General features: G+C 39.7%; 1 protein-coding gene across 2 annotated transcripts in view; it reads left to right on the forward strand.

Annotated features, from left to right (window-relative positions):
- The window catches only part of Tprg (transformation related protein 63 regulated), a 136772-nt gene that overhangs the window by 63595 nt on the left and 60388 nt on the right, over window positions 1-12789 (forward strand). For both annotated transcript variants that reach the window (NM_175165.3, XM_006522581.2), the window contains one exon: window positions 6530-6706. In NM_175165.3, the coding sequence (NP_780374.1) occupies window positions 6530-6706 (177 nt within the window). The remainder of the gene's footprint in view (window positions 1-6529; window positions 6707-12789) is intronic.

The following is a 12789-nucleotide window of genomic DNA, read 5'->3' on the forward strand; positions in this document are numbered from 1 at the left end:
GAACTGAACCCTGGTACCCTGGAAGAGTAACCAGTGTTCTTAACCATTGAGCTGTCTCTCTAGCTCATTAATTCAATTGCCTTAATTTTTATTTTATTTGAAAATTATTTGAGGATTTTATAAATGAGCACACCATATTTACATCATTTCCAGCCCCCCCCCTCTCCGCCCCGCCAACTCCTTACATGTTCCTCCAATCCTTCCCTCTCAAATTAATGAACTGTTCAGGTGAGTGAGTGTGTGTGTGTGTGTGCAGAGGGGGCAGGGATGAAGGAAGCCTATTAATGCTGTCTGTATGTGGATGTGTTTAAGCTGACTTCTTAGGATTAAGATCTTCTTCCTCCCTCAGCATCCATTCTGTGACTCTTCATCCCTTTATATTGGGTCTCACCTGGTGAGGCCCATGCAGGTCTTCTGTGTTAGCCTCCCTCCCTCCTCTCCATCCTGTTAGCCTCTCTCCCTCCTCTCCATCCTGTTAGCCTCTCTCCCTCCTCTCCATCCTCTGCTAGCCTCCCTCCATCCCTCCTCTCCAGTTAAGACCTCCTCCAGTTTTCCCACTCCCCATTCATAGCACCTGAGTCCTTCTATCCCTTTCCCTAGAGTTCCTCACCCCCAGTAATCCTGTTCTTCTCTCCTGGCTTCTATTGTTGGTCCAGGTTATGTGCTCAGACCCAAAATCCAGAGCCAGGATTCACATATAAGAAAGAATATGTAGTGTTTGTCTTCCTGGGTCTAGGTTATCCCACTCAGTATAATGTTTTGGAATTCCTTCCCTTTACCTAAAATTTTAATTTCTCAATAGGTAAATAGATTTCCATTGTACATATCTACCACATTGTCATTATCCATCCATTGATTGATGAACATCTAGGCTGCTTCCATTTCCTAGCTATTGGGAATGCAGCTGCAATGTACATGGCCATTGTACAAGCAAGTGTCTGCAGAAGAGGATATTGAGTCCTTTGGGTATATTCCAGGAGTGGCATAGCTGGATCATATGATAGGTCTACTTTTATCTTTTTGAGAAGTCATCACATCAGTTTCGCCAATGGCTGCACCTGCTTGAAACTTCTCATCAGTTTTCCCCTCTAATTTTATGTAGTCTAGATGGCATGAGATGAAATCTCAAACCAGGACATCTTTTGCTCAGAAATCACTCCCCAAGTTCACCTAAAGCAAAAAAAAAAAAGAACTTTTGCACTGCCAAGGAAACAAATCAATTAAGTAAACAAGTCCACAGAGTGGGAGGAATCTTTGTCAGTTGTATGTCCAGCACAGGTGAATAGCCAGAGTACACAAAGATCTTAAGAATTCAAGAAAGCAAACTACCTAATTTAACAATGAGCTGTAGCCCCGATGAGAAAGCCTGTAAAGGAAATGAAAATGGCCAAGAAATAAGTTTAAAAAATAAAAACTGTTTAGCAACCTTATCAATCAGAAAAATAGAAATATTTTCTAAGTTTAAAAGTAACTATTTTAGTGGCTAGGGAAACAACTGTCTAATGACAGTGTTTGCTATGCATGTATGAGAAGCCAAGTCTAAATCTCCAGAACCCACATAAAACTGGGCATTGTGGCTAACATCTATAATCTCACACTAGGAGGAAGAGACAGAACAATCCGGATGCATTCTGTACAGTCATTCTAGCCAATCTGTGAGATCCAGTCTCAGTGAGAGACCCTGCCTCAAAAAACAAATTAGAGAAGCAACTGGGGACACTGGACTTTGACTCCACATGCAAGGGCATATATGTGCATGTGCCCTTGCCAGACACACATGAATATTCTCTGTCTGTCTGTCTCTGTCTTCTTCTGCCCCTTCTTTCTGCTTCTCTCTGTCTCTGTCTGTCTCTCTATGTATATGCATGTATGTGTGTGTATATATGTGTGTGTGTGTATATGTGTGTGTATATATGTGAATATATATATATGTACATATATATACATATATTCCATACACATATGCATTTTCTCTACATATGCACACACATATATACATATGTACATATATGTCTATATAAAAACATTTATAAATAAATAAATTGCGTTCCAGTAATAAGAGCACACTCAAGAAGAAAAATCATTTTGAAAATTCAGCATTTGAGAATAGTACTGAACGTTAAGTTTTTGATGCCTGCAGCACTTCGATTTTACACTTATTCTTTCTCATTATTATGGCTCGAGCATTCCCCCAAAATGTACTGATATTTTTAATGCTCTATTTTTATGGGGGCGAGGGATATTTCAATTTGTTGAAAATCATGATCGGAATCCCCAGACAGCATGAGCAGCATGAACATACTGCACAAGATGAGTGAGATATAAATTATATAATCATAAAAACAACCATAAGATTTCACCCAGGATAAAGGAAATCGTGGGGCTCTGTCAGTGCATATCAGAAAGACTAGACATGTCACAGAGGCCAGGCTTCACTGCAGCAAGCGGGGGTGGAGCTCCAGGCTGTAGGCATTACCTAGAAAAATGCAATCAAAAACATAGTCTATAAAAGGTCAAGGTGAACAGAGGCTCTTAAAGTGCAAAACCCAACTAAAACCCGAACAAGCAAACAGAGAAATAGCAATGACATCAGAGAAGAAGAATGCAGGACAAAGACTGGGTCTGGAATGAAGCTGATGGAGCCTGACCTTGTAAAATAGGGCTAAAATGTTGCATCCCTTTCCAGGCATGGTGGCAGATGCTTGGAACCTGAGAACTTGGGAGATAACGGCAGAGTGTCCTCAAAAGTCTAAGGCCGACCTGTTGTGTCATTTGCCGTAAGAGCCACAGGAAAAGCTACTGAAGCTTTTTAAGCAGAGTGAGTGGAAGATTTTCTGAAAGCAAGCAAGCAATTCATAAACACACACAAGACAAAACTACAAATGAGCCAAAAGTAAAACTCAGGACAGGAATGCCCCCGGTGAACCTGGATGAAGAAGTTGGCAAAAGTACAGGCCCCAGGTGATCACTAGAGCCAAGCATGAAGCGGCTGTGGTCCTTCAATCGAGGCACAATAGCCTACCTGTCACGGATGGCAGATGTTGATGTCGGCAGTGGAGAGAAGGGTGTAGAGATAGTTTGTTATGAAAGAGTAGAATTTTGGCATGGAAGGTGGAATGTTACATGTAAAGAAGAACTCCAGTGACTGAAGCCTGCAGAGATAGATTGCAAGGTCTCTTCCAGGGCAAGGCCCAGTGCAACAGGAAGTTTGGGGGAAGTTTGCTAGAAAGCACAATTCTTGCAGTAGCAAGTAGGGACACCAGAGAGGTGTTTGAACACTTTTGCACACCCACGCTAAGTGTCCTTTGTTTTGGGAGGTGTCACTAGGGAGAGAACCAAAACTAAGCCTTGATTTGATCGGATGTTTCAATATTTGTTTCAAGCCCCTGTACGTATGAACCTGCTGTGTGTAACATACTGAGTGTTCCATTTCAGTTTTCACATCTTTAAAACAGGAGTGATTGTGTTCAGTCTAAGGGGTGATTGTGGGGAGTAAAAGAGAATATTGAGGTCTGAGGCCTTAGTAATCTCACCAAGCATCAGCAGTTTTGTATGGCTGTTATTCCTTCCTCTGTGTTTGTTCTTATTGCCATCTGAACTTCAAGAGTATTAGTATCGGGACTATGTGGTGCAGTGCTTATAGGAGCCCCTCGAGAAGTGAAGATCTGACTCAAGTCCCAATAAACACCACCACCTAGGAGCTGGAGATGCTGTCCTGAGCTATTTATAAGCTTGAGTGTTTACTTGAATTCAGACATCCCGACATGTAAATTATGCAGAGTCTGTGTCACAGCAGAGCACGCTGTGTTCCTAAAAAGAATTCTCCTTTTGCCCAGAATCCTTTACCTTTTAAAATAAATCTCATTATGGAGTGCTGACATTTTCAGTAAAACCATTCAAGCAAAAGCTGAAGGTTTTTTTCTATTTCTTTTTTTTTTTCCCACTTTTTCTTTTTTGTGAGACTAAAAACAAGTCTGGTTTATTAGGCAGCCGTGTATACTGCTAAATAGATACAGTATATTTGGAGAAGTTTATGTAGAGAGCTGATAGGACATCTCAGTCTCTCCATCTTCCTAAGACAGAACATGTGAAGCTGGCTATCAAGAATTATCTCTCAGTAGAGTAGGAGCTGAATGTTGCTTGTATAGCGGGGCGAAAAACAAGAGGCAAGACTTCAGTGAGACCTCTTGGGTTCAAGGCTCTTTCTTTCAACCATATTGTAACTCTGACTTAATTTTCTAATCGAATGACTGTGCATATAACCTCCCTCAGAGGGTTGTGGGCACATGGAAAGCTGATACTTGTAAATCTACCATGGCCATTGTGCTGAGGGCCCGTTGATGCTCAGCTTCTGTGCCCAACCCTCCTTGATTTCCCCTACATTTTCTTCACCTCTATTTTCTTCTTTCATCCTTCTCCGTTCCTCTTCCCGTGGATGTATGGTTTACTTTCTCTTACCCATCTTTATACCACAAAGAAGGTGGCATATATATTCAGTCACTCAAAGCGCCTTAGTGATCTGTGTCCACATCACTCCTAAGCTAAGTTTAGAACCCTAATGGCGTCATTTCCCATATTTCTCTCCACAGAAAAATGAGGTAAGGTTTGTGTCCACTTCAGAGACAAGCTACTTAAGCCAAAGGACGTTTAAACTTTAATCATACAGGGTTATTAAGTAATAGAAATTAATATTTCCACTCATATAGTCGTTTCCCTCAAAAGATCCAAAGTCAAGTTTGACATCCACTTATTTGCTTATTTTCATACACACTTTCTCATGCACATAGGGCGAATGGCCCATACTTACATGAATTATGTTACCTTCTATAATCAGTATTTATTCTGTATGGCCAGTGTTTTTATGGAACCCACTACTAAACACTTTGTGTATTATTCTTTCTTAGAAATCATGTAGATTAAAAAATTCAGACAATAAACTTAGCCAGACCCAAAGACTATCTAATACGATAAGCTTCCATACAGTTAATATCGCCATTTGGAACGAGGACTGTGGGACTCACTCTGGATTTTATACTTTCACTGTCAAATATTATTCTGTAATTATAATAAATTATAAGTAATTATAACCATGTAATAAAAATATAATACATTTTAAATAAGAGATAAATTATGTAGATATATGTGGGAACAGAAAGGGTTAGCGTGCTCTGAGACAGCATAATAAGGGCTCATAAAACAGCCTAAGAAACGGATGGGTTTGAAGTATGACTGGGACATTGAGTTTTCTCTGTGCTGTAAGAGGACTCTGGGCAAAGGCCAGGCCATATAGAGATCTGTCATTTGTCTTAGCAGCCTTGGATTTGATGCTAAGTTAAAGGGATGCTATACAGCGAAGTAAAGGGAGCAATGCTGTTCAGTTCACATTTTATGAACTCCACCATGGTTACTGTTCAGGCAATGCTTGGGAGCCTGGTGCCCATAACAAACACTAGATTGATTATATGTGGTCAGAACTCAGACATCAATTGGTCACAAAATAGTGTTTCAGTCTTTTAGGAAAACATCACACACTAAAACAATTTTAATAAGTCAGAAAGGCTTTTAAAAATTAACTTATTTTTATATACGCGCATATTCGGCTAACATGCATGCATGTGCCCCATGTTTGTGTCTGGTGTTCACAGAGGGTAGAAAAAGGTGAAGTGTCCCATAGAGCTGGAAGTACAGATGGCTGTGAGCCACCATGTGGGTGCTGGGAATCAAACCCAGGTCCTTTGGAAGAATAACCAGAGGTCTTAACTGCTAAACCATTGCTCCAGCCCCATGAGTCATCCACATCTTATAACCTGACAGATAGACTTGATGGATAGGTAAGAACTGTAGAATATGGAGAATGTGCAGAAATTTCTCTTTCTTACTTATAAAGCACTGTTATTATTTCCTTCCTGTCTTCTTTCAGGATTCTTAATTCACAGTCAAAATGTTTCACATGCACCCCGAAAAGCTCCCTCTTTAGGGGCAGATCAAGCACTCTATACTTACCATGCATCTGCTGTTTGTTTCTTGGCTATTTATTCGCCAGATGGATATGGTGAGATGGGCTTAGATTATGGCCGTCTGCATTTAAGTCTCTGTTTCATCTCCGCATAACTAATAATGGTCCCTGGAGATCAGTGTAAGCTAGTTGGTAGTGACAGGACTTTGTGGTATAGCCTGAGTTGCCAGTACCATTGGAGGAAGACTGCTCCGTGAGAGGTTCCTGGCAAGCAGGGAGGACATGAAGCACAAATTGATTGGAGGCCAAGATGACACAGACTTGGTTTTCCTCAAATGAGTCAAAAGATATTCATTTCCTTCTTGTTTATTTGTTTGTTTCATTTTGTTTGTTTTGTTTTCTTTTCTTTTATTCTTCCCTCTTCTCATATACCTGGGGGCAGACTGGCAGAGAATGGCATAGGTATTTCTTAGCCTCCTTTTTTCCTGTGGCGCGTGATGCCTTACACTCCACTGTTACTTGTACTCTAGAGGCTATGTAATAATTTCTTCTTCCCTGTGTTTGCTCCTACAGGATTGATCACTGGAACAATGAGAAGGAGAAGATCCTGCTACTCACAGACAAGACCCTCTTGATCTGCAAATACGACTTCATCATGCTCAGCTGTGTGCAGGTGCAGCAGGTTCCCCTGAATGCCATCTGCTGCATCTGTCTGGGCAAGTTTGTTTTCCCAGGGATGTCTCTGGACAAGTGAGTATAATGCTTCAGACTTGAAGAAGCTGTGAAGCAAGGGGGACAGATGCCGGGAAATCAATAACATGGTCAATTGAGTAACATAGGCTGGAAGAAAGCAGAGAGGAAGGGAAATCGTTCCATTAAGCGCATCAAAGTACTGAGTTAGCGTCTAATTGATGTTAAGCACTACAGATGTGACTTTAAGCAAACTGGTACTCTAGAATAAGAACCTAAGTAAATAGCTAAATGTATTTAGGTAGGGAGAGCTATTAGAATAAAACGACAAGTTCCTTCTCACTTCACATGGCAAACAATTAGAGAAATTTTCCTTGGAGAAGCACTTGAGCTAGTGTTTGCTGTTGGGTAGGAGTTACCTAGACAGGCAGATAGTTAAATAGTATTCCAAGGGGGAGGGGCAGCATAGGCTCAAAGAGCAGGGCAGGCAGCATATGATATGGTCGGTTATTCGTGTTGTTCTGTAAAACCAGATGGACAGGCCTCAACATAGTCACTAACTCTACAGTTCTTTCAAACTCCTCCTCGGAGCTCAATAGTCTCAGGCCATTAACAAGGGACCAGTTGAGGTCTACAGAGGAGGAGTGTTGGTTAACCTGGGTAAGTTGCTGTGTTGATCTTGGAAAGACATGTATTTTCCAACCCCTTTAGATAAAATAGATCTAAGCCATAGGATGACCACCGTCACTGAGGGGTTCTCATAGAACTGTGCGATCACAGAAGGTAGGCACCATTTTTATTTTCTATTAAGTACCTGGTATTAAGTTTGACACATTTAGTGTGCCGAGAACTGGGAGCACCTTGAACAAGCATATGGTTTTCTTTCCTAAAGCTTACCCTATCAAAGAGTTGTGCTTAATTTGCTCTTTTCATGGGTACATAAAGTAACTTAGTTTATTGACTTTTAGAACAGGAGGTTTAATAATAATTACAATTAATAATAATGATACACATTTAAGATACATGTAAGTGTTACAAAATATTTAAGACTGCTGATTTCTACTCCAGATCCTGTATCTAATATTCTTTACACTGACACCAGTAGTCCATTTCCCACTTTAGAAGAAATTGTCTACAGATATAATATACCAACAAGTCTCTTTAAAATCTATAGAGCTGAACATCAGTCTCAGTTTTTACTACTGCCAAGTGTTACTGTCTAAACCTACTTAGCTAACTTCTCATGATGGATATTTATGTTTGTCTTTGCTAACTGTGCTCCTGTAAATACTCTTGCCTGTAGGACTTTGCAGAAGTGTACAAATACATCACTAGCCTAGAGTTCTAGGGGTGGGGTTTGTTAGGTTAAAGAATTGTGAATCTTGATTCACAAAGATAGTCAAATGCCAGTGTTGAAGTGTAAATGCTGATGTAAGAGGATAGCCTTTACTACAGTTTGTGTAATGAAGCCTTTACTTTGCCAGTCAGCTAGATTAAAGAAATTCATTTTCTTTTATTTTCCTTCCTTCCTTCCTTCCTTCCTTCCTTCCTTCCTTCCTTCCTTCCTTCCTTCCTTCCCTCCCTCCCTCCTTCTCTTCTCTTCTTTCTTTCTTTCTTTCTTTCTTTCTTTCTTTCTTTCTTTCTTTCTTTCTTTCTTTCTTTCTTGTTTTTCGAGACAGGGTTTCTTTGTGTAGCCTTGGCTGTCCTGGAACTCACTCTGTAGACCATGCTGACCTCGAACTCAGAAATCTGCCTGCCTCTGCCTCCCAAGTGCTGGAATTAAAGGTGTGTGCCACCACTGCCCATCAAGAAATTATCTTTCATTTACTTTGCATTACAAGAATGTGAAGGGAGAAAATTTTTTTCTATAAGATGACCTTTTTGACAAGTATTTGTCTATTCTGGTTTTTAAAAATGCTTGTGTGTCAGAGTGTATCATCACTTTTCTACCCTGTACTTTGTATATATTTTGTTCTAGTGTGTCACAACACTTACAACTTTATAATGTTATTTTAAGTCCCCTGAAGTTTAAGTGTAAGAATGATCATTCTTTCAGGCTTTTGAAATTTGTCTTATTGAGGAAGGCACTATCTGGAACAGAATTATAACATGTTCCCATGTTTTGAGTTCATAATTTAGCTTCTAAACATGGCTAAGTTGCTATCTGGTTTAAAATTTGCTTGAGTAGGGAAATATTCAATGAGCTAAATAATTTTTCTCCACGAGTCATTCAGTACTCTCATGGTTTGAAATGTACCTGCATCATCTATTTCCTTCCTCACACATCTCCAGAGATTCCTACCTTTTTTATTACATTCTGCTCATCAAAGCACAGAACAGGTTTAATTATTCTATTGGACTCTGTTGCCATGCGTGAGGTACGTTAGTCTGTCATTTGTTATTTTTGTGTTGTCAGAGTTTAATACATGCATTGTGCTCTTTTCATACAAGAAGTTAAGAAATATTCTAGGCTTTATTTTTCTAGGAGATTTTGTTTATGAGCAATTTAATTCTGTCTTGAATATTTGATAGCATTTACATGGGGGAAATCTTGACAGTACTAGGTGGAATAGTTTCTTAAATGAGATTATTTCATGAATATTATATAATTATACTTTCTTTGATTTACTTTAATTTTAGTGAACTGTGTTTTTCAAGAACTCTCTTCAGCATAATTAGTTGAAAGTATAAGGTTATTAAGAGTAGTTCTATTTCCCCTTTGATGTCAGTAGAATATGCTAGTTAGTAATGCTTTCACTTCCTTTGAAGGATGGTCTGCGTCTTCTGAGGTGTCTACTTTGTATTAACTTTGTCCTCGATACCTTTGTCCTACACACTTTTGTCCCCTTTTACACGCTCTTTAGCTGTACTTCCCTGCGGCTTGGTTATTATCTACTGGAATTCTTTTGCTTCTCTCTACAGTTTCCCTCACCAGTTTTTCAGGGTTTACTTTCCTTCTTCCATAGCTGCTTAGAGAAGAAACCAAGTGCACTGGCTAGTTTTGTGTCAACTTGACACAGCTGGAGTTATCACAGAGAAAGGAGCTTCAGTTGAGGAAATGCCTCCATGAGATACAACTGTAAGGCATTTTCTCAATTAGTGATCAAGGGGGAAAGGCCCCTTGTGGGTGGGACCATCTCTGGGCTGGTAGTCTTGGTTTTATAAGAGAGCAGGCTAAGCAAGCCAGTAAAGAACAACCCTCCATGGCCTCTGCATAACTCCTGCTCCCTGACCTGCTTGAGTTCCAGTCTTGACTTCTCTCAGTGATGAACAGCAATGTGGAAGTGTAAGCTGAATAAACCCTTTCCTCCCCAACTGCTTCTTGGTCATGATGTTTGTGCAGGAATAGAAACACTGACTAAGACACCAAGGTTATTAATTTATTAATGTAGGATTTGTCTGGCTTTCTGTGCTGAATGTTCAAAAAGTTATCCTTTTAAATATGAGCTGTTAACTATGAGTTTATATGCACCACATGCATGTAGGTGCCTCAGGAGGCCAGCAGAGGGCATTAGATAGCTTGGAACTAGAGTTACAAGAGATTGTGAACCACCTGATGTGGGTGATGGGAACTGAACCTGGATCCTCCACAAGTGGCCTAGTGTTCTTAAATGTTGAACCACTTCTCCGACTCCTCAGTGTTCCTCCTTTATCGTTGGCAGTGTCACTGTTTTAAAGTTCTGTTTTAAATCGGATATTATTTTAGCACCTCCATCATTTTAACACCCACTTTTCCCACGGAGCTTCCATTCTAACTCTTTAGTCTCTAATTACTAACTCTCTATAGTTACCGAATGTTTCATATAGCAAGCCATACATCATAGAGTTAATCTAGTCTAGTCACATATACTTTTGAACTAGAATAGCTACTCATTCCGCATTTTGTAAATGGTGATTTTAAATGTTATTAAATAACTCTATTAATTATTAATATGACCTGGGCATACCCCTAATAATGAAGGCAGAGTACTATGGAATTTTTAAAATCAGATTAAGCACAATTACTGGGCAAATTACCCTTAACCTATTTTTCTCTACGCTGGACTGTTAATTCCCCAGCTGCACTCCCCAAATACTTGCTGTGTTTTGTCTCACATGGGTTATTTCTGCTCCATCAGTCAGTCCTCGGGGACATTTCATTAGGACACATATTCCTAGTCCATCTCCTGTTCTCTTCATCTTTCTTTCTCCTTCTCCCTCTTTCTCCTCTCTTCTCTCCCCTTGTGATCCTTGCCTGCAACCACCAGCCTGGTAACTGTAACTCCTGCCTACTTCTATTCTTCCCAGTAATTGTCTGTAGCCACTTTTATTTAACCAATAGCTTTAAATTGGGGAGCATTTACACAACATAGGCTGGTGTACATGAGACTTTGCTTGTTGATGGCAACCAGATCTTACAGTTCAGAAGTTAGCATTCTAAACATAGCAGCACCAAACCAACCCCCCAACAAATTTTTATTTTGTGAATTTTGATACCTGTTACTTGTTTCCTATCTTTTGGTTTCTCCATTCTTTTTTGCTTATGTTTTGATTAAATATTTGTCATAACCGGATTCTAGCCCATTCATTGGCTTTCATCTATAGTATGTGTTGTGCTTATGTGTAATTTTAAAAAATGGCACACTTGCTCTGGCTAGACTCTGGGATCAGCAGCCATCCACAGCTGTCTAGTCAGCACCAATGCTAGCTAAAGTTTTTTTTCCGAAATCCTAGCAATTCTCAGAGAACAGTTGCTGCCTGCATTCCTGAGAGCACCACCCATTCCTCCTTGCCCAATGCTGGCAATGGTAGTCACAACCATCTCCCACAGCTAGCTTCGTCAAGCCACTCCAGTCTCTGTTTATTCCCTGCCTGATGTCAGCAATGGCCATCTCACCCACTTCCCTTTAACCGCGTGGAAGGAAAACACTGGATACTTTTATATTTTTAAACTGACCAGGCAACTCAAAGATTGGGTGAAGAATATCCTGTCCCATCCTCCTTGGCCTCTGCAATTGCCTGTGGAGACTACAAACTATCAGTGCTCTGAGAGCTACATGTCTGTAACTTCCTATCTACTCCACTGCCTGGTCCAACCTCTTATCCTCTTTGCCTCCTTCTCTTCCTGTTCTGATCGGAATCCCGCCTTATTCTTTTCCTAATGATTAGCTTCTGCCATCTTTATTGAGCCAATCAAAATGGGGGAGAAGGTTGACATGAAATCACCTGAGTACATGATCCACTCTATGTCGGGGCAACCCTTCTTGAGGAAACAAAATTAACATCAAAATACAAACAACAGCAAGGAAATCCACAGCATGGTTTCTTTATGGCAGAAATCATCAACCTTAGCATTACTAGTGACTTGGACAGGTGAGGTATTTTTTTCTGGGGAAATATTTTGCATTATATAGCGCTTAGCAGTATTCCTGAACCCTAAGTGTGTACTTACCACTAGAGAACACTCAGGGTTCTTTGTATTTCTTTAGTTTTGCCTTTTCCAGAATGTTACATGGTTGGATCTGTATAGACTTCCCAGATTGGTGCCTTGGACACAGAAATATTTATTTAATATTACTCTATGTGTTTCATGGCTTGCTGGATCTTTGAAGATGATCATATAATCTTTTGCTTTTAACTGTCTATAATTTATGACTATTTTACATTCAAGCATCTAGTTTTTTTTTAATTTCAAATATTTGAAAATGATGGTTTTGCTTTCCAGTTTCCAAGTTTGATAAATGAGAAATGAACAGCCATTGTATTTATATGTTCTCTCTTTTCCCATTTGTTTAGTAAGTTTTCTGGCTACTTGATCCATTCTGGTCTGGAAAAGAATTACGTTTTCTTGGTTCCACAGTGATTGTTTTCCTTACATCAATTTACACTATGGATACTTGTAATGTATTGTTTATGTGCAAACTTTAATAGGTGTTTAAGGTATATTTAATTATAAACTGCCTATTCTCCATTCCTTATGTTCTTTTAAAAATGTTTTCGTGGTACATCATTAACTATTTTTAAATTCCAACTTTCTGAATCACTTTGGTTTTGATACTATGAGCGTGTTGTGCCTAATTAAATTGTGCCTTATAACCCAGCCTGGAGGTTGTTTTAGATGTACTGTTTAAGTACAGTCAGATAGTAGCCATGGTCTTAGTTCT

Source organism: Mus musculus, chromosome 16 (genome assembly GCF_000001635.26).
Source record: "Mus musculus strain C57BL/6J chromosome 16, GRCm38.p6 C57BL/6J".
Lineage (NCBI taxonomy): Eukaryota > Metazoa > Chordata > Mammalia > Rodentia > Muridae > Mus > Mus musculus.